The sequence below is a fragment of the Pleurodeles waltl genome, chromosome 8 (assembly GCF_031143425.1).
Source record: "Pleurodeles waltl isolate 20211129_DDA chromosome 8, aPleWal1.hap1.20221129, whole genome shotgun sequence".
Lineage (NCBI taxonomy): Eukaryota > Metazoa > Chordata > Amphibia > Caudata > Salamandridae > Pleurodeles > Pleurodeles waltl.
Genome location: NC_090447.1, coordinates 12631354 through 12654489, shown reverse-complemented (window position 1 = coordinate 12654489; position 23136 = coordinate 12631354). Strand labels below are relative to the sequence as shown.

The window sequence follows — 23136 nt, the reverse complement described above, 5'->3', positions numbered from 1 at the left end:
TAAACAAAATGGCAGTTGCAACCTGTCTCTCAGGTTGTGGCCGTCCAATTAGATCCTGCGTTTTCCACAGATCCCCAGCGGATGACTCTACAGAGGATCTGCATGCCTAGATAAACAAATTTATTTTTCCTTTTATATCTCAAAAACTACTGACTAGATTTACACCAAAAAAGCACACTTTCTGGAAAAAGAGCTAGCTCTCAGCTACATCTGGTGTACTCTGTCCAGCGATTCACTTGTAGCCGTGTTCAACATCCATGGAGAAAACGTGATTTGGGACTCACCCTTTTTCTGGGCCCCCGGCTAGTTGAATCACTAAGAAACCTAAAAGACAGCAGCAGAAATGATTGGCCTACTAACTTTGAAAATGTTGTAAAGATTTGTTTAAATGACGCCAAAGTTTTTATTGGCAAAACAAAAAATGTTTTTTCTATGGAAACTATGCATTAACTATAACTACCTACTGGCGATATATTTGTGGGTCACGATGCCCCTCACCTCTCTCAACAATGATAATATGTAGCCTATTACATTCTGTGCATCCTCTTATATGGTTTACACCATGGTATTTCTTCATGTGCATTTGTATTAAACAGGATGCAGGGGTTATATTTTTGCAGGAATGTAAATTCACATTGAAGAGGCCTTGTGATTACTATGACAGTTGTTTGCCTAAGTAACTGCAATAATCAGTTGGGGAGGTGGTTAAAAGTGTTTTTTTTTCATGCAAAGTTTGCTCTACTGTGGTAATACACAGGGATAACTAGATAACAGGTGAGAATGTTTGTTGATCAACACAATTGCTCTAAATACCATGGCAAATAATTATACATGTGTTCAGGGATAAGGGGGAATTTTTGAGTTCTTGAGAGAGTTTGTGCATTGGTTTAAAGATTTTAGTATATAGAGTCTTTTGTATGTGTCTGGATAATATTTATCTACATTTTGAAAGTTGTTAAAGAACAAGTAACTATGTAAAAATTATCTATCTATCTATCTATCTATCTATCTATCTATCTATCTATCTATCTATCTATCTATCTATCTATCTATCTATCTATCTATGTATCCATCTATCTATCTAGCTATCTATCTATCTACAAAAGTAATCAAATGTGATCATTTGGAGAGTACTCTTCTCCATTTAGATGCTATGCTGGTAATGATGATACCACCACAAAATCAATCCACAAAAAAATACCTTTCTACTCTCCCTAGGGTCAAATAGATTCACTCATGACAGAAAGAGTTACAGAGTTATTTACTAGATATGCAGGAACATATTACTGATGGGTTTTGACCTAGGTATCTTGTTCACTGTGACCATTACATTGTGGGTCTTCTCATTCTCCTGGTGTCTGCACTCTCCTCCTATCTATACACTCACTCCCCGGAATCACTGGATTTCTCACCAGTCTCTTTGCTCTCTCCACACTCCTTTACTCCTTTTACTGCCATCCAATCTGTCTACTCAATCCCCTGCCAACCCAAGTCTGTGTTCTGTCCCTTCAGCCTATTCCCAAAGCCGCTCTGCTCTTTCCTAGAGTGTCTACTCTCCCCATCTGTCATCACTCTCCCCAGTCTCTCTTTCTTCTCTGTCAGTCTCATTGCTCCCAGCAGTTGCTCAATCTCCCTCTAAGTCTAGTCTCACTCCTACCACCCTGGCCTGTGAGCACTTTTTTCAGCTTCTCACTTACGTCTCCCTTCTAGTGATCTGACTCTCCTCACCAACCTCTCCTATTCCACCTGTCTATCTGCTCTCTCCCCAGTATTTCTGATCTCCCTTGATGTCTCTCTACCACCAAACTCTCACTATTACTCTCAATCTGTCCACTGTGAACAATGCCGTCCCATCTGTACTCTCCCTTTGTCTTCTCTCCTCTCCCTCCTCGTCCCTCCCTCTACTGTCCCCAGGAGCCACCTTGCTCTATTAGAAACACCAGTATATCAGACTGTGAGGTTCCATTCAGAGGTTTATGAAAATGGCATCTCTTACAGAATTCTTAAATTTTAGAGAACCGCAAATGCTGGCACCCATGCTTTGAGAAATAATGTTTGCTATAGTATGTTTAATAAGGTAGTTTGTACAAAGATTTGAAGAGCTCTTCTGCAAGTGTATTTTCTTCTTTGGGGTGGTAACGCTGTTGAACTTATGTTCAGGGACTGGGCAGACAATAGGGATGCGTCTTGGAGGATGCTTTTGTTAATAGAACAATTTCCAATATGTGCAAATGCCCAGTATTTCTTTTCTGTCCTCTGTTCTGTTGACCACTGTTGTGTGGCAAGCCTCCCGAATGAAGTGTTAGACAGTGTAAGCTTTGTTTTATCAGATAATAGGTTGCAGCCTAATCGGCCCAATTTTCATTAAAGACTAGATGCATGTGGACATCCAGGTTACAGGACTTTGGGTAGGTAGCAGGGCCCATCTGTGAGTATGAATGTGCACTTTTCGTGTTGTGTGTTTGCCATGGATTATGTGATTATGGAGTGTTTCTGCAATGCTTTACTGTATGGCGACAGTAAGCCACTTTGAAATCCACCCTGTGTAGACTGTAAACCAGATTGCGGATGGAAGCAGCCTGCCAGGCAGTGATGTATGAACATTCCTGAGTACTTTGAACTGAACCAGGCTTCTTTGAATAGAACAGGCGCCTCCAACCTTTTCTGTACGAAGAGCCACTATTGTTCACTGAAAATCATTGTGATCTGCTATTATGAGTTGCGCAGCACAGCCCACATCAGACTGGATTACCTTAGTGGCCACCCTCTGCAAGATTACTAACAGTGAGCACCTCTGTGACTCAGGAAGGTTGCCAGCAGTCATGTAAAAAGAGGCTTCGTCAATTTGGAATACATTTATATGGGCTATGTATAACAGCCACAGGTGCAATGCTAGATCGTCAAAGTAATGCAATTAGTAATAAGTCTCCAGATCACCACATGATTTATCACTCAAATATCAGCTTTATATATTTATATATATAAGCAACTGAACCATTTGTCTCCAACTATCAGCTTTTGAGTTCTAGAAATACACATATATTCATCTCAAATACACACTTTCTGATTCTGGTTTCTTTATATTAATTCAACCAAGCAAAAGCTTCAAATGTATCAGACTGGGCTGTATACAGGAGAGCTACTCCAAAGTAGCTGGAGAGCTACCAGTAGCTCACAAACTACATGTTAGTGAAGTCTGGAACAGATGGAGAGAGAAATTTGCCCCTTTGAAGTGTAGAGGCCATGACTCTCCCCTTTGTGCTTCATTCTTCCCCAGGAGAGTTACCTTTAACAAGCATAAGGGTAGCTGAGTGAAGACATTTCTTCCTCTTTGTGTCTTTATTTTGTGTCTCCCTGATAAGGAGCTCCCAGCCCTGCCACTCTCTCCTGCTGGCACTAGGGAGGGCAAAGAGTGTCACTTGAACGTTCTGGGAGGAATAGAGAAAAATGCTGGAACCCCTTGAAACCAGCTCCAGAGATAACTTTTTAAAATCCACACAACCAATTTCTGTGATTACTGGCTTCCTACCAGAATGGGGTGGGGGTCTATGTAAGACCCATGATAGGACAGGTCTAGACTACTAGGAGAACAGAAGGAGCTCCCTAATGGAGAAAGAGTATGTGGACTGCATCCTGCAGAGAAGAAGCCTTTCTCCTATACTCATTAGGTCAGCTGTCTTTTGACTAAGGAGCAGGGTAAGGAGCTTTGGTCTCAACCTGGCTGGAAAAGCTGAATCCTACTTGTAGGAAGCATTCAACTGCTGTGGAAATGGCTGCATTGCTGACAGTGGAGATTAGCTCTGGAGAGACACTGAGAACTAAGATCAACTGAGCCAAGTGGTGTTTGGAGTACACATCTGTGTATAAAAGATAGCACACCTCATGAAAATCCATGTAAAAGATTGTGGAGATCATCTTTGAGAGCTTTGTTATTTTCCTTTCTGTACTGGGACAGCTGTGGACACAGCAGCACTGGAAAATTCTATTCACGATCAGCAGTTTGATATCTCCTTGGCAGTGTAGATGCTTGCAAGGACATGCAATTCAAGTGCACTGCTTCATAGTTTGTTCCATAGTTAATTATATAGGGCTACTGAAATATGCACTCAAACCAGTAACCTCTCAGATTGACTGGAGTAGCGCTGTGAAGAGGGTCTCTCCTGTCTCTGATTGTACCACCACAGTCACCACCAGCACCAGTAGCCACGCCCTTCTCAATGAACAGATGCAGCAAGAACAGAAGAACCTGCAAATACTCCTTCCATAGAACAGGAGCATAACTGTAGCTTCTGAAAGCTCTGAAGCACTTCTCTTTACATAGTAATAGCAAACACGCACAATGCTTGTTTTGTTTTGTTTTTTTACAAAAATGTATTGTTTGAGGAACTATATATCAAAAAAGAGAACAAAAAAAACACTTGCTACAAGTAAAATATTTTTGACACTTTGCCACAGTAGTGCCTGCTACTAGGTGGATCTGCTCGGCTACCCAGCAGCTGAGGTGGACTAAACCACTGCTCCATGCTGCATTCTTTAGTGGGTGTGAGAAAAGTGTGAATGTCACAATAACATTGCTGAAGAAGGAGAGGGTTGTCTGACCGGCCCTATTTATAGATATATTATTCATATAATTTTAATAAATTGCTACGGTCTTGCCTAATGACATGCCTAAAACAGGCTATGGAGCACAGCAAGAGTCTTTCACACTGAGCAGAAAGTGCAGAAGGGACACATCATCAAGAATCCTTTGTAGTGACAACAGACACCATGACTCAACTCTTGCAGTAGCATTGCTGGGCTTGGCTGCCAGACTGTCCATTCATACACCTTTTCTTTCCAAGGAGGCAGCAGGAGCATGCAATATTAACATTTATTATATGAGCATTCTACTCATGCCACATAAAAGCAAGGGGGACCCATGCTCCTCGCAGAAGAGACATCCCTGCCCACAATGAGCATCAGCACCTGAGGCACTCTGATATTTAGGAGGTTGACGGTTTTGCTGTTGCATCTTGTGGTTGATGGTGGTGAATTGGTGAGAGTGGGGAGTGCAGAGCAGACTCACAGACTTTAGAGGTGACGACCAGCTAACATAAACCATAGTAGACAGCTATGACTTAAAACAGTGGTGGACTGGTCACTGGTCTGCAGAAGATCCCTAGATGTTAGAGTAAAAAAGTCCAGAACTTAGACCATGTAGCAAGAGTGCAAGTTGAGGATGGGGCACATGGCCAAAAAGGCTATGAAACTGCTCATGTTTGCACCTGGAGCCTAGGCACTAATGGTCGCCCATGAGGGTAGTATACTACAGTGTATATATAGAAGTGTAACAGCATATGTCCTGTGACAAGAACAGTTTATTACAGTGTGTATGGAAGTGTCAGAGCAGATGTCCTGCATCAATAGTAACAGCTTATTACAGTATGTATAGAAAAGTCACATTTGGAATCTTGTGACAATAAATTCAGTTTACTACAGTATGCTTGAAGTGTCACAGGTGATTTCCTGTAAGGGGTAGAAATAGTTTTTAATACATACAGAAGTGTCAAAGTGGATATCCGTAAGGAATAGGAATAGTTTATTACTGTATGCATAGCAGAGTCACAGCTGATGTATCCTGCATGGAATAGGAACAATTCATTACAGTATGCATAGGATTGTTACAGCTGATATATGAGGGAGAAAGACAGATTATTACAATACGTACAGAAGTCTTATAGATAATGTCCTGTGGAAGGAAGAATAGTTTATTACACAAGTGTCACAGTCCAAAATGATAGTTTATTACATTGTGAATAAAAGTCTGTCCTCTAAGGAGTAAAATCAGCTATAACCGCATATATGAAAGTGTGATCACTGACTGACATTCCTTTAGAGAAAAGGACATCTTACTAAACTGTGATCAAAAGTATCACCGCTGATGTCCTGGGAAGAGTAAGGACAGTCTATTGCAGTATGTGTAGACATGTCATAGCAGATACCTGTGATTGGTAGAAACTCTTATTACAGTATCTATAAAGGTGCAATTGTTGATATCCTGTGAGGGGTAACGCAGGTTTATTACAGTACAGAGTGAAATCGCTCAGCTGTGGTACTGTGAGTGTAAGAACAGTGTATAACAGCATGTATAGAATTGTCACAGCTGATATATGAGGAGTAAGAAAGTTAATTACACTGTGTATTTGCGTGCCACCACTGATACTGAAACAAAGAAGAAATAACCCTATTTGTACAAGTGTAGTAGTTGTTTTTCTGTGAGAGGTAAGATTTAATAATTCAGTATATTTAGAAGTGGCTCCACTGATCACTGTTATGATTAGTTTTCATCCAGACTTCCACACTTTTTTATTTGTCACCATCAAGCTTATTCAAGGAGCAATATCTCAAATACCGGCAAAACTGAAATAATATATCTAATCAGCATTTATTCAACAACTACATATGTAACAACTAATATGTAACAACTATATATATATATATATATATATATATATATATATATATTTATATATATATATATTTATATAGACTTTATGTGCACATTTCTTTAATTTGAAATTCAAAACTATAGGGACAATGCATCACATGTATCTGTACTCATTAAAATATATACTGCTGGCATATCTCTCTAGCTGTGTCTTAATCTCATTGTTGTGGCTTTGTGTGTGTGTGTATGTATGTGTGTGTATGTATGGAGCATTTAACAAAGCCATATACCACATTCAACACTATAATTGATTTGTATGACCTGATATGCTTTCATAATATTCTACAACCTATCTTCTCACAAAAGAACTTGCCAGTGGTGAAGATGCAGTGTAGTTCTGATTAACCTATGAGAGGAGGTAACTTCTCTGTAAACTTTCCCATCTTTTGCTTTTTGTTCAGGGTTATCTAGGAAGTAAAACCTAAGTGTAGAGTGTTTGATATTTATAATAAGGAGCTGTAGTGAGAACACTTGTGAAGTTTTAGCCTCAACAGTGGCAACAAAGAATTAAATGAGAAATCAGATTGGTTGGGCATCAGTCAGCCATGTCTTGTCCTGCTCATCATTTCATCATTGTGACAAAGACTGAATATCTTCAGGCACTGAATAGTCATGTTATTGATCCCCCAACAGATGCTTCAACAGATGCTCTGCCTGCTGTGTGCACAGCCCCCTAGAAGGGATCTAAATTCTGCTATACCAATAGGGTCCCAACTATACAGGAGCCAGCTTTAACCAGGGTGACAATAGTCCTTAAGACCAGGGTCAGACATGACTAAGGGTTGGTGGCTGCTTACTTTTGGGACATAGAGCAGTCCCTGGTAACATCTGTGTAGAGTATCATGATCAGACGCTTACAATCCCTTAGTGTAAGAGGTTTGTGAACAGAGAGCTTGAGGACACAGGGGTAGAGCTATCCATAATGTGTTCTGCCTATGAGATTGTAGCCTAGCACAAACACAGCCTGAACTCTAGAACGGACCATCCCAGCCCTGCCCACAGTCAAGCATCAAAACACAACACACTCTCCCTCCTGTGATTCCTTGCCATATTTGTCCCTGCTTCTCCTCGCAGCAGAATGACAGGCTGAGCATCTCAGAAGGGTGAAAGGGTGAGAAACCCTTTCAATGTGTTAGCCGGCTTGGTACCGTATATTTATAGGAGGTGAGCAGCTTCCAGATTCACCAGTGTGAGCATTCTCATTTTGAAAACTGTTTGTCATTTATGTCGCTAGCAGTCTGTGTTAATGAGACTGGGACAGACATGTAGAGGTATTGCTAGCTGTGAAGGGGAACATCAGATACGCTAATAACAAATTTTCATAGAAAATTAAACCCACAAAAGAAGGATTTAGGTAGTTCATTCATATCATTTACATTAAAATTACTTTTGTTCATTGGGTTGTTCAGGAACTAAAAAGAGAAAACAAATAATGGAACTAAACAAAGAACATCATTTTGACAGAAAGATTGTAAAGAACCCTTAATGACAGAGTTAGGGCTAAAACGGAGAGATCCTGATGTAAATTAACTTGAAAAAACCTCAGGAGCTTCACAAAATGTGATGCTCCGAAGTTTACTAAAAAAATCAGGGCATCATCAATGGGAAATTATTCACAATGCCTGTAAGGGGTAGTTATAGGAGTGATGTAACAAGTGCAGCTCAGGAGCTCTTGATCCCATCCCCTTCTCTGAACATCCACACACACACTTTCCTCATCAGCCTGTCCCTCTGTACAATGCCCAAAGTACCCCAGGGTCTCCGGGAGCATGACTTCCTGTGTTCTATTCACACTGCTCTAGGTAATCTTTCCATACCCAATTCACAGTAACTCACAATGGCTGAACAACCTCTACCCTCAGAGCCACCCAGTGCAGCTATTACCATTGATTATGGAAAAGTGCAGCTTCACCCCCACCCTTCGGGTTCCAAGATGTCCCACCAGTAACACATTATGAAGCAGTACATTGACAGTGGGAGGCAAGCCAGTAGCTTTTCACTACACTAGTTCCCAGGTGATATCACAAATGTAATGAGGATGAGCCCAGCTCTAGACACAATTCAAGTGCAAGAATCACTAATGAACCCCTAGATACTGCAACAGTTAACACAGATTCTAGACTATCTGAGAGTATTGGGTTCTATGCTAAACTCTGTGCTGACAGAGGTGTTAGCAGTAATCACCAAAGAGTAAGTTGTGTGTTCAGCAATATTTCTATATTTATTTGCTCAGTTAGGTCAGAAAAGAGCTAGCTCATTACAAAGGCAATGTCAAGTTGAATGCCACAGAAATATGTGTATTCCCATATCAAGGTGTCTAATCCTTACTAACAATTTTCATGTGCTTTCAAGATTATAGCATATGATGATGTTCCGGGCACAAAGTTCAGCAGATGTGCATCTCTGATTAAACTTTTCACTCAGATACATCAATCTCTCTGAAGACCTCCCTCCCCTTTCCCTGTGTATATTGTGTCTGCTGGATACAACTCTACAGAGGCGCTGGGAGTCCCCATGCTTCTGTAAATGTTGAACAATGTTAGTGATCTCCTGGTGTTGATGTAAACTCTAGCTTAAAGTGTGCTATATAAGATTATTAGTGGTCAGAAAGTATTGTGTCTCTTTATTCATTTGCTGCATGTCCCCTGTACTGCTCTCTCCTATCAGCTCAATGCATCAACCAGTGAGACAGCTGTTGTGTGCCTGGTTCTGAATTCATATTAACTTGACTGGAGCAGCGATAATTCTTTCTGTTCCCTGTCTTTGCCTGTAGAAAGCCAATTCTAACAGGTCATCCTGTCTCCTGAGAGAAGGGCACATGAACAATGGAGTTCATCATAATAATGACCACTATAAAACACTTAAAGAAAAAGAGGAAGCAGGAAGCCATTCCTTCATGTCTTGCTGCCTTCCATTACCTTGCGATAGGACTGTGCTCCATGGGTGGAGAATTGGTGTTCCCACGCACCCATCCATAGATTTTGGTGCATTCCCAGTTTGTAAAAATGAATCATGCTGGTAGCACAGTAGTAAGTATGAGCAGCATTGACATGTGGTCTCGAAAACCATTCCTTCAGACCTGGAGTGGTCTGTCTGAAGCCATAATTTTTAAATACTGTCCTAACAGTGTAAGTTAAATATTAATTATCCTTAGTTGCGTGTAAGGTGCTCGCTGCCATTGAGATTAGGTCGCCACTGTAGAAATATTGCTTATAAAAAAAATTAAAAATCCTATGCCAAGGAAGAATTTAATTAAGTTCCTTTAACTTTATATCAGTCATGGCCCAACTAAAATGTCTCCGTTTTTGGCCGCATGACAACTATAGATGTCTCAGCTTTAGCAGACATGATCCTTTGAATCGCCTTTCAGGTGCTATCCATAGACAGATGGAAAGGCTAAAACGGTTGGGCTGAGATAGTCAGTCAGTCTCTCAAGCAGCCGCAGCCAAGCCTATGCCAAGTAGATATCTGCTCCATGGTCTGAACTCTTTGCATGCGTCAGTTCACCACAGTCTTCACTGGGGTTTTCATCGTATTAAGCAAATGATGAGCATCCGCTTTGCCTGACTTTTCTTTACTTTGACCATGAACAGCTCTCACCTACCTTTTGGTTAGGTTTGTACTATAGAAATACCACATACATATGTACTTTTAGGCATGAATTAAATATATTTTTTGGTGAAACAGTCAGAAAACTATGTATAATTATATGAACATTAAGTCCACTTGTTGGATTATGAATATGCACAATTGACATACCTCCTACTCAAAGGTCACACAACGTACCTGGAGGACAGTGATTCAAAAATAAAATGTCTTGAAAAACGTTCCCTTTACAAACCAGTCTCTTAAGGGCAAAAATTATGCAAAATGTTCACCTACAAAATATCATGGAATTTTGCAAAAATAAGCAAACATTAAATTTGTTAATTTCATGCCTTAAAAATGGCCAGGATAATCGAAGATTATAAACAAGTTTAGCATGTTGCTTCTCAAGACAAGAATTAGCTACTCTAGGACATTACCCGCTATAACTGTACAGGAATATGGCAGATGTAGAGTATGAGCTATAGTGGACTCCAAGAAGATCACAGGAAGGCTTCAGTACCTGTTAGACTGAAAGGATGATGTCCAACAGAAACAGTTATGGGAGGATACATGGAGGCGTATTAACATGACTCTCGTTCAGCCCCATCTCCTGGGAGGTGGTCCTGAACACCCACACGCTGGAAGCTGTCTGCTTCGTGGCAAACATTTCCTCTGTTTTGTCATATTAGAAGTACTGCAAGTTCTCCTCGGAAAGCCATCTCCTGGCGCTTTAATACCAGCAAACCCACTCTACATGGAAATCAGCTCCCCACAGGCAAGATCTTGTATTATTTATTTATCTCTCATTGGCCATCATTTCTCAGGATCTGCATTAAAGTTTGACTTCTACCCCTGATCATTACTCTCAATGTTCAGAATCCTCAGCACTGGTACCTTTGTTCACTAGGGAAGTACATATATTGCTGCATGAACATAAATCAAACCCTTTAAAAGAGCCAGAAACCTCAATCTTCTTAAAAACCAACATAATGTAAATAACAGGATTGGCCCTGTAAAGTATCAAAAACTTTAAAAGACACCAAAAAGTGCAACCATCTTATGACCAATGTCTCATTCTATACAGAATGCATCTCAGTTTGTAGCACTCATGCAGTCGTCACCCAAAGAGAAACTTAACTTATGCCTTGCAGTGTCTAGTTGTGTATAAGATTTGTAATTTAGAGATTACACTATGGTTAACTCATACTTGTGCATTGATGATGTTATAAAAAATCTCCTTAGTCTAGTTCCTTTTTCTATCTACCTGCCAGGAATATGGAGAACCTATATACCAGGCTCTGCAGTATCTTCAAAGTATTAGGAGACATAGATAGCTCTAGAGATAGTGCCATCATCCTTTGCATTCACATGCTCCTGCTATAGGTTTTGCTGGGTATTCACAAAGGTACATTTATAAGTGGGTAAACATTCACATGTAAATTGACTCTTACATGTTGAAGTACATTTACTATTTTTAACTAGTCACCATTTACAAGTGTAAATTTACTACAAGTTAGAGACTTACATCTATCCACCCCCTGAGATCAGGGAGGGGAGCCAAATTAAGCGTAAATTTGCTAATATCAACTTCTCACACAAAGACACCAATCTTTGCAATTCGGGCAGAGATCTGCCTATGGTAAACTATAGGGAAATGTACAAAATTGTATACAATTATAAGAATTTGTAAATATAATCTATTGTTAGATATTAATTTAAATACGTGTATATATTTATGGTAAATGTAAACCAAAGTTAATTTTGAAGTAAATGTTTATTTAATTTAAAAATATCTAATTCAATTACAATTATTTTGTAAAATATGCATTACACAAAATTCCCATCTAAGTTAATATGTTTATATTTGTAAAGTTACTAAAAGATTTGTATAGAATTAGTTTTAACTCATTTTCTTTCTAAAAATATGTTAATGTATTAATTTAGAAAAGGTAATAAAATATTTAATGATGGTAATTTTTTGTATGTTATTTTTCATCATTAAGTTAGTTGTATATACATGTTTAAGAAATCAAAATACAATTATTTATTTCCTAAGGTGTTTAATTTTAAGTTGCTGCCTCTATTTTCTTTCATAGGAGGTTTCTGCAGTAACTGTGACTGCTCATGGATGGGGCTGGACTTACTCGAAGGCTAACCTGGAGTGCAATTTTGACTGATTTGGGTCATTTTTGACTGTAGTAACTGTAGAAGTGCAGTTTGTAAGAAGGGATGGGCTTTTATCTTCTGTGTGTGAGTGTATGTCCCTGCCTAAACCCCTACCTTACACTATCTCAAACCCTACTTAATCCACTCTAAAGCCCTCCCATTTAGTAAGTAGTCCTTATTTTCTTGGTACTTCCCAATCCCGCCCACATTTACTATTAAAAAATAAACATATATGTGTGGAGGTTTCCACAGTCAAAGTTAGAAATCTCTGCAAGGCAAAGGTAGAAGAGACAGAGGCATAGACCTCCACATGCAGGTTAGTAAATAGCATTTTCTACATGTAGCAGTACTAAACGTTCTACTAAATACAGTCTATGAATAGGCCCCTTTGTGTCCATTGCATTTTACTGGCTTGGTTGCTAGGCATGGCTACATCACTATTACTGTTACCATAGTCACTTTGACTTCACACTGTGAGTAACCTAAATAACTAATTTGACTAATCATGTAACTAAACTGTGGTGATTCACTGATCTGGATGTATGCTTGGGATTTATTTGGACACTTATTTTTAGATGCCCAACTGAAGATAGAGTTGCAAAAGCACAGGACATGGAACCAGCAGCTTAGCTTAATATCCTCGTAACTGACCCGCTATCCCTACTGGAAAGCATTGATGTAGTGGTCATCACACGTCAAAAGCATGTGCAGTGTGCTTATTTCTACACATTTCACTCATGATGGATGTTACACATTGAACGTGATACCACCACACATGCATAGACAGCATCTTTGATCAGCCTAATCTCAAATCGCACATCTGAATGAAGCAATTACAGTTTAAGTAATTGAGAAATCATTATGATCACTTGAGAATTTGCAGTTAAACAAGACAAGCACAAGAACATATCTATGGAAATTGTGTGAAGGTTTTTGTTGAGTAGTACAGCACACTACGGTGCAACACACTGAGCTGTGGAATTACTTAAAATGCAGGGTAAATCGATTCTTTGGGAACGTAGGGAACATATTTTGAAGATGTATGTCTTAGTTAGTGGTGGACAAAAATATTCAGATGTTAGGAAGTTATCCATTTTGCTAAACGGTTTAGGGCTGAGTGTTTAAGAATAGTCATATTGCTTTCAATGAACTGTTACAAGAAGGCAATGGTAAAATTGGGATGGAATTTGACAAAGCTTGTAGAGGATTAAGAGAGTAATATGGAAAGAAATGGAATGTGATACTGGAAATACATAAGTTTATTTCAACTGAGCAGAGGGAGAATCGAGAGGTTTGATTCCATATGTGGTAAGTAAAGTTAATAGAAAAAAGGGATATCAAAGCTGAGTCTATAGGATCTCAGAAGGTTAAGCATGTGAAAGTTCGGACACTTCAGAGGGGTTAGTTTTAGATGTGGAAATACAGGTTACATTTCCAATGATATGGCATGCCCAGTAGAAAGGACTGCATGTAAAAAATGTTGTTAACTGACGGGGCCTTGTTAAGTTATATCAAAGTCTTGATTTCAAGTAGCCAGTAAGTTGTGCAAAATGGGAAAATAATTTAGTAATGGATAGCATTGAAGGTGTGAATATTTTAACAGTGCCAGGGTTGGAGAGTGGAGATGAAGGAACGTCTCCATTTTAGGATCTAGTGATTGATAGGGAAGGATTGGGATCACATATGCCATGCTCCATAAGTATTTACTTAACAGTTATACCATGTAAACTGTTCAAGAGTTTTAGGGTTATAATTTGTTCAATCTTCAAGGTACCCTTATTTTTATTAATTTTTTCACACCTTAATCTCTTCAAGTTCCTTTGAACCGAATCAAGCAATATGTCTACATTGTCCCTCTACATTTATGGAATTAGCTTTGATTTTGTCTTTATATCACCTTTGTATTTGGCATTCATTGCAAATTCATTCTCAATGTTTACGCCCTCTTCACCCTTTACTGCCAACAATGTCTCAAGGGTTGGTAAATCTTCTACTTGTGGATTTTCTGTTTCTGAGGTCTTGGTTATGGTTTGATGTATCAGCTGTGTTTTTTTCTTCAGTGCATATTGTTTGTGTTATTTCAATATTCTAATAAATTTAAACACACCAATCTTTGTCTTCACATATTGAAAGGCTGTCTCGGGACAACACGGTAGGCCTGGTTTTAGAAATGACGTACCTGCTTCTAGGAACAGGAACAGAAGAACTCCAGCTGTGAAAATAGTTAGGTTCTTCAAATCTGGTTGAAGTCTTTGCCTGTCCTATCACCCATGCAGGTTTTTCTCTCTCATCTTCTGTAGTTAGGATTTATAATAGCTCATATATCGTATTTATTTTGTGGGCTTTATATCATACGGACATGACCCAAAGAGTTACAGAAGGTTTTACATAAGAAAACTGGGCCTTATTTACAACCTCTTGGTACAAGGCAGCGCCACAAGACTTATTGCTGCGCTGTCCTGAGTCAAACGGAAAGGGCAGGACTGTGCTCTATTAATTATATACAGCGCTTTGCTGTACCTTCTGCCTGCGAGGGCGCACATATTGGTGTCTAGCGCAAATGCAGGCACCTTTGCACTGGGATGCAAAGGTGTCTGAGCTATTGGTATAATTGTTATGTAGAAAGAGACACCTTCCGTCACAAAAAACAATCAATGGAGGCATTTTCCTCTTTCTCTGGGTGGCTTTGCGTGGCCTCATAGACATGAGTATAGTATGCCACCATGGTATCACAAAAAGTGATGCTTTGACAGTGCAGGTGTCTTGTAAATGATGACCATAGTTTCTAACTTGTGATGCAGACAAGAACGACTGGGTGCATGCACACAATGGAAGAGTACTGCATGGTTATAGAATGGTGTATCTATAGGAAGCTAAAAAATAAATATGTTGAGTAGAAAATTAGACACTCTTAATTTTAATGGATGCATTTAAAAACATTAAACATACTACAATCAGGAACATTTGGAAATGTGTCATAGGACAGGTTTGTCCTGATAGCTGATGAAAAGGAGTTTCAAAGTCTAAAGGTGCAGAAGGACTGGCTCAGGATGTTTATTTTCTTAAATCCTAGTGTGTCAAGATGCATATAGTCTCTGCTTCCCAGGAGGTGATGTCCTCCTAAAATGGTTAGTTCTTGGTTAGTCAGGTGTTTACAGTAATAGTGTTTTATATGTGATGTATACAAGCTTAATGATGCTTCTTGCTTCAAAGGCTCACCATTGCAGTTAGATAATGTTTGGTGAGATGTGGCCTTCTGGCAGGGATAGTTACTCAAGCAGTCGCATAGATGGCTACTTTGAGTAGCTAGATTTAAATTTGGAATTCCCATTGCCAGGGTCTTTCTTTTATTAAGTCTTGTTAGCGGACGCAATTGTATTATTAGCTTAAAATCTGAGTCAGTGTCAAAATATTTAGTTCCAAGTAGGAGGTTAGGTTGAAATTGTGTCCCTTTGTTCACTTGAATACTGAGGTCTTTCCTGAGTGATAGCTTAGTGAATTAGCAGCTTCCACTTCTAACATGCTCTGTTCAGAATTGACAGTGAGGTCAGCCAGGTTTGAATTGGTTGGGAGAGCAGGACAAACTATGTTTTCAGGGGCTTCAGTTTCAGATGGCGATAAAGCATCCAGGTTTGAATCTCATCAAAAACAATGGCCCTGTCTTTTAAAAAAAGGATATGTTGAGATAAAGATGGAAGCCATCTGAAAAGTTGTAGATGCTATTGATGGGGGCTAGCTGCTCCATATTGAGGTTAAACTTGGTAGGCTAGAGAATAGTTCCCTGGATAACTGCATCAGGATTTAACACAGGATTGGAAATGAAGCTCATTTTTTACACAGTTTGCAATTGTTCAGATTTAAGATGAAGCCTCTTAGGACTGAGCATTTAGGCCCATTTTCTCTCTGAGAATCTTAAAGAGGCATCTGTGATTCACTGTATCAATGGTGACTGATTTGTGTGTGAGAATACGGAAGCATGAGTCACCTTACTATAGTGTATGGAAATCATCAACTACTTATAAAACTGCTGTCTTTATGCTGCATCCTAGCCAACAGTTTGACATTATGGGGGTGATTCTGACCTTGGCGGGCGGCGGAGGCCGCCCGCCAAAGTACCCCCGCCAGAACACCGCACCGCGGTCGTCAGACCGCTGCGGTGATTCTGGGATTTCCACTGGGCTGGCGGGCGACTGCCAAAAGGCCGCCCGCCAGCCCAGTGGAAATCAACCTTCCCACGAGGACGCCGGCTCTGAATGGAGCCGGCGGAGTGGGAAGGTGCGACGGGTGCTGTTGCACCCGTCGCGTATTTCAGTGTCTGCAAAGCAGACACTGAAATACAAAGTGGGGCCCTCTAACGGGGGCCCCTGCAGTGCCCATGCCATTGGCATGGGCACTGCAGGGGCCCCCAGGGGCCCCGCGGCACACCATACCGCCATCCTGTTCCTGGCGGGAGACCCGCCAGGAACAGGATGGCGGTATGGGGTGTCAGAATCCCCATGGCGGCGGAGCGCGCTCCGCCGCCTTGGAGGATTCACATGGGCGGCGGGAGACCGCTGGTTTTCCGCATCTGACTGCGGCCGAACCGCCGCGGTCAGAATGCCCATGTCATCAAATTTTTTGTTTTGTTTTATAAACTGTTTGAGATGTGACTCAAAACAACCTTTAGCACTTTGGCTAGGATGAATGGTTAGATACTGGCTAGAACTTAGTCATAACAGGTGGGTCACCTCTGGATTTTTATCACAGGAGAGCTATGACCTATCTTTGGGTAGTCAGCGAACATTATTTGCAGTAAAAAGGTCATGATTAGGTTATCTCACTATGGAGTGATGTGGGTGGAAATCTGCTTGAGCCATATGAAAAGGTTCGGAAAAGTGGGAGGAATGTTTTATTTTAACAATTATTTAGGCCAGGTCTACTGACAAAATAGGTCCAAAGCTAGACCAAGTGATTTTAGCCTTTAATTGGGTCATTGTGAATTCACAAAGGTAGAGAGGTACAATTTAGTCTTTTTGCTCTCCTACAGGAAGCAGGTGATTTGTTTTCCTTTCTCTTTCTCAACTCAACAGTCTCTCTGCGTTACTTTCTCTATAAAGAACAGATTACTCAGATATTCATTTAGAATTGTTGAACAGGCATAATGTTTTGGCAAAAGTGACTTGTTTTAAAACTTGAAAAAACTAGTTTTTTTTTTCCCTACGGTTTTAGCTTGTAGACCTTTTTTTCTATGGGGATAGGTTTCATTTTAAAACCAGTTTTTATATTTGTTCCTGTCCACTCAAAGGTGAGTCAGTTTTAAAGACAGCAGCTTTGTCATCAAATTCAACTGTAAGATTTAAATGTTCTCTTACCTTTCTTTAGTTCCTATGAAAACTAATGTTACGAATTTCTGATTTTCTGTCATTTGAGTGATTTTTGGGTCAACGCCTTCAAGACTTTCATTGAATTTGATTACATGATCATTGAAATCACGTTGTGAGGAGCATTTTGTAGCACCTGTGCTACTTTTGAGCAAGCTTGAGAGTGACCACATGCCTCATATCCTTTCCCCAAATTGGAGGATATTCAGGAGTGAGTAGTGCAGACTTTAAGGGAGTTGGAAAGGGATGAGTATATTATCTGGTCCAACAACCTCGAATGGATGAATGATCTTGATTCTGTCTACTTTTTCATTAAATAGATCTAGAGTCACGCTTACAGTGTGGGTGGGAGTCAATCACAGTAAGAGATATTGGGGGTCATTACAACCTCGGCGGTCTTTTAACAAGACCGCCGAGGGACTGCCGTGCGGAAGAACGCCAGTAGTGGTGGTTTGCCGCTCAGCTTATTATGACTGTTGGCTGCTCTCTGTCCTTTTTAGGACGAAGAGCCGCCAACAGCCATACTGGTGGGCGGCGGGGAAGTGGAGGTTGCTCCACCGCCACGCCAACAGAACACCGGCGAGCGAATCACGTCCTGTGATCGCGCGGCGGTGTTCTGTTGGCGGTGTGGTGTGGCCGGAGCAGCCCCCATGCCTCCCGTCCCCTCCCGGAGGATCGACGGAACAGGTAAGTCGATCGTCCGTTGGGGGGGGGTGGGGGGTGTTGTGTGGGTGCATGGGGGTGTGCGTGTGTGTATGTAGAGGGGGTGTGTGAGTGCGTGTATGCTTGCGGGTGTGTTGCGTGTTTTGGGAAATGAGTGCGTGTATGTCTGTATGAATGTGTGCGTGTATGTCTGTATATGGGTGTGCGTGTCTGACTGAGTGTGTGGATGTAGCCATGTATGTCGGTGTGTGTGCGTGTGTGTGTTGGTGGTGCCTGCGTGCGTGTCATGTGTGTGTGAGTTATGTGATGTTGGGGGTCGGGGTGGGGAGGGGGGCCCTGCCACCTTTGGGGGGTGGCAGGGGTGGTGGGGGGTGTAGGGGAGGGAGTTGGGGTGGGGGTGTGGGGTGGCGGAGACACCTATCAGTGCCAGGGAAGGAATTCCCTGGCACTGATAGTGCTTACCGCCATGGATTTCATGGCGGTTCCTACCGCTGGAAATCCACGGCGGTAAGCCGGGTCAAAATACCGGCGGCGGTATTGTGACGGCCACCGGGCTGGAGACCCAGGTCTCCAGCCCAGCGGTCGTCTCCGCCCTGGCGGGCGGAACGGAGAAGCGGCGGATGACCATGGCGGTAACCGCCATGGTCATAATACTAACAAAAAGACCGCCAGCCTGTTGGCGGTCTTACCGCCGCTTTAACACCGTCCGCCAGGGTTGTAATAACCCCCATTGTCACATAGAAATGAAGAAAGAAGATATGTTTAAAAAAGAGGAAGCAAAGGCTGGTGAAAACGTCAATGTTTTGTCAGGTAACGCACATAGAAATATTGTTAACACATTGGTGCATCTGCTGGTTTGCAGAAACAGTATATTTGTCCCATCTATTTATAACAAAACCTGGCATAAGTCATTGTAATTCACTAGTAACATATATTGGGTATTTCTCATAATGTCATTGTTTAATGTGTTGTGCTTAATTTGTCCTAACAGTTGAGAATTATCAAGCCATACATCATATGTACATCATCATCCATTTCCATTAACCTGTAGGTTCCATGTCAGGTATTACCGGGATGTGCTGGCCATGGTTTTTGCCGTAGAGGAAATAAATCAGAATCCTGATCTATTGCCAAACATTACCCTGGGCTTTGAGATCTATGATTCCTGCACTTCCCAGATCAAGGCCATTGGAGCACTCTTGGAACTGCTCTCAGGAACACAGTCCTCTGTCCCTGGGTACACATGTAATTCTGGCCCAATGCCTGCAGGTCTCGTTGGGGAAATTCTTTCGTCCACATCTGTCCCGCTGGCCAGGATTTTAGGCCTCTACCGGTTCCCTCAAGTAAGTGAACTACAAGCAATGCTTTACACATACTATGTTGAGGGCTCACAAGCATGTGTATTGAACTAAAAATTGAATAGATACATTATTTGAAGAATGCTATACATTTAGGTTTGAGCAAACGTACTTGTCAAGGATTTATATTGTCTTTATTGCAATTTATATCCTTAGACTAGTTTGCGCATCCTATTTATTAGTAACACTGAATGCATCAGAAGATTAGATATTGTTTTGTAGACATATAACAACAGTGGGGATGAAATTGTAATTTTTTCCTCCAGGCAAGGTCTTGCAGCCCAAATTGATCTGGCTGATTTTTGTCTAACAAGAGTCCCTGAAACTGACATTTTTCCCACATTTTTGGCCAGGAATCCTCAAACGTTTTCTAAAGTTTGAAAGCTTTGATATCTTAAAAATGTCATAACATTCAGAGGAGACAGAATCTCACTTTTGCCCTCTCCCCGGATATTTGTGAAATAACATTGTTTCCAATCTTGCCAAAATCTCTTTGCAAACATTTTTATTGGACAATTCTCACAGAAAAGCTGGTTTACTTGTGTTTTTCAGTACAGTAGGGGACAAATATATCATTGATGTATCAATTATTTTTCTAGAAAGTACATTCACAAATAGGCACATGTATGAGGTTTTTTTCTTTGAAAAAAATATTTTAGTTGATTTTTTGTTTGTCAATTTATTTTTGTTCTGATTTTAGGACAAGCAAGACGCTTTTGCACACTTTTGTAAAATATGTGGCAGATTGAATACTCAGTTTTATCTCTTGTGTACATGAATTGCCTCAGTGACTGGACACAAAAGGTATTTTGTGAGTAGAGTGGTTGTAATAAGTCTTGTTCAGTGTGACGGTAGAGTTATCTGGGAAAGGTTGGCTTACCTCATGAATAAGCCTGAGCATATGCATTCTGTCAGAACTCGAGAGTTCTTTTGGTTTCCTGGGACTGGAGAAAGTACACTTTCTCTTTTCATAACAGTAAAAGTGCAACAACCCCAAAATGGGTGCATCTAAGATCGAAATGGTAAAAGCCCAAATGGAAGCCCAATAGTCGTTGTTGCTAACATCGCCCAATCGCACAACCTCAACATCATCTCATACGCTGACGACACCCACCTGATCCTCTCCCTCACCAAGGACTCCGCCAAGACCAACCTCCACGAAGGAATGAAGGCCATCGCCGAATGGATGAAGAACAGCTGCCTCAAACTCAATTCTGACAAGACGGAGGCCCTAATTTTTGGCTCCACCCCTCCGCATGGGATGACTCCTGGTGGCCTGCCAGTCTCCGATCCGCTCCAACTCCCACCAACCACGCACGCAACCTAGGATTCATCCTGGACTCCTCACTATCAATGACTCAGCAAGTCAACGCCATCTCCACCTCCTGCTTCAACATCCTCTGCATGCTCTTAAAGGTCTACAAATGGATCCCAACGGAAACAAGAAGAACAGTGGCCCAAGACCTCGTAAGCAGCAAACTGGACTACGGCAATGCCCTCTACGCAGAAACCACGGCCAAACTCCAGAAAAGTCTGCAACGCATCCATAATGCCTCCGCAAGCCTCATCCTGGACATTCCCTGTCACTGCCACATCACTGGCCACCTGAGAGACCTACACTGGCTCCCGTCAACAAGAGAATCACCTTCAAACTCCTCATCCACACTCACAAAGCACTGCACAACACCAGACCAGAATACCTCAACAGACATCCCCTCTACACCCCGACGCGACAGCTCCGTTACAATGACCTCACCCTCGCAACCGTCCCACACATCCGCAGAACTGCAACCGACAGCAGATCATTCTTGCACCTCGCCGCCAAGATGTGCAACACTCTTCCTACTCACCTGCGTCAGACCAAGGACCTCCCTACCTTCAGGAGACTTCTCAAGACCTGGTTGTTCCAGCAGCAGCACGCTCCACCGCCTCCACCCCCCCAGCGCCTGGCGACCTGCACAGCTGAGTAGTGAGCTCTGACCACTGAATATTATGTCAGATGCTCTTGTATCAGATACTACCTCCTTTGACAAAAAAATCTTAACTGTTTGCGAGAGGACTTTTGCTCCTATGATCCAGAGATATTAAGACTAGTCCAGCAGCAAAAGCTTCCCTAATCTTCATTTTGTTAGCGCATCAGACCTTAATAAGTAAACTTACATGGGGACGCAAATGAGTTGATGAACCTTTTGACTCGTTTAGGATGTTCTTGCCATAGCTCCAATACATAAATATTAATCAATATTTGATACGCAATAATCAATAATCATTAGTCAAAATCAATAATCATTTGGAGTTAGTAAATGTCACACACCATGACTTTTCAGCCCTGACTAACCACACCTTTAATAAAAGTTTAGTACTGTTATTTCCCTTACCTTAACAATGCCAAAGTCATGTAGATTAATCTCAAAATCAAATGAAACACATATAAGAACAGTACTCGTTGACACAAACGACAGAAGAAATGCAATCTAATCAAAGCAACGGTACAAATCAAAAGCAAAGTCAACTGCAATAGAGATATATGATACATAAAATTTCAGCAAGATAGTTCGGCAATCATTTGTCGTCATGTGAATAGCCTCAACTAACCCAGATTAGCATCAGCATGTTGGACTTCATGGAAAACAATTTACAACACCAATTTAGGAAACATCTATCTAAGGAACTAACAAGACAGCGCAGTTGGCACCTAGAAAAAAAAGGTAGAAATATGCAGTTCAGTCACATTGTCATATCTACCTATCCTCAGTATGGGTCAGCAAACAGAATCAGTCTTCGTCCTCAGGTCATCAATCGATCAGGCTCTCAGTCAGAGAGTATGAGCCCAATGACAGAATCTCAAGTCTCTTCTTCTCTCAATATCGCATCTCATAACAGGCTAAGATCTACCTAAAATTCTGAATAATTCTCCTCTGTCGTGTTGGTATAGCAAAGTCACCTAAATTATCCTCTAATTCCATATTGGTCAATTAATCGTACGTTTATACACTTTTCAATAATATTTCTATACCAAATCTATTAATTATAATATTTCGCTCTTCACGCGAAGTTGATTGGTCCACTTTACGATGGCCTCATCATCTGGCTCGTCAGGTAACAAATTTGTTGCATCTTCATCTCCAGTCAGTGTCTTCATTGTTCGCGTCCAGGGAAAGTACATCTCACACACATTACACACATCTCCTGTCTTCTATGGTTGGTTACCATAGAAAGCTTCACTTAAGCACTTTTAAGAAGACAATGAACATTTCACAGTTTAATTCACTCAGTCACAATTTTGTTAAACGCTAAGAAATACAGCTTCTGCATGAGGCCTGACAAAACTAGGTCAAAACACTCGCTAAGTTAAAGCCTACAATTTTTAAAGCTAGATCATACTTTAGTATACTAATTATGACACAATACTACATTAATCTAATAAATGTTCAACATTTCATAAGTACTAATCATTAATTAGTACATTTCGTGAACATTGATGGCCATTCCCCGATGTGACATTCTCAAACGT

General features: G+C 41.0%; 1 protein-coding gene across 1 annotated transcript in view; it reads left to right on the top strand.

The window, feature by feature from the left end:
- The window catches only part of LOC138249015 (extracellular calcium-sensing receptor-like), an 87574-nt gene that overhangs the window by 14218 nt on the left and 50220 nt on the right, over positions 1 to 23136 (top strand). The window contains exon 2 of the mRNA XM_069203072.1: positions 19316 to 19607. Within this exon, the coding sequence (XP_069059173.1) occupies positions 19316 to 19607 (292 nt within the window). The remainder of the gene's footprint in view (positions 1 to 19315; positions 19608 to 23136) is intronic.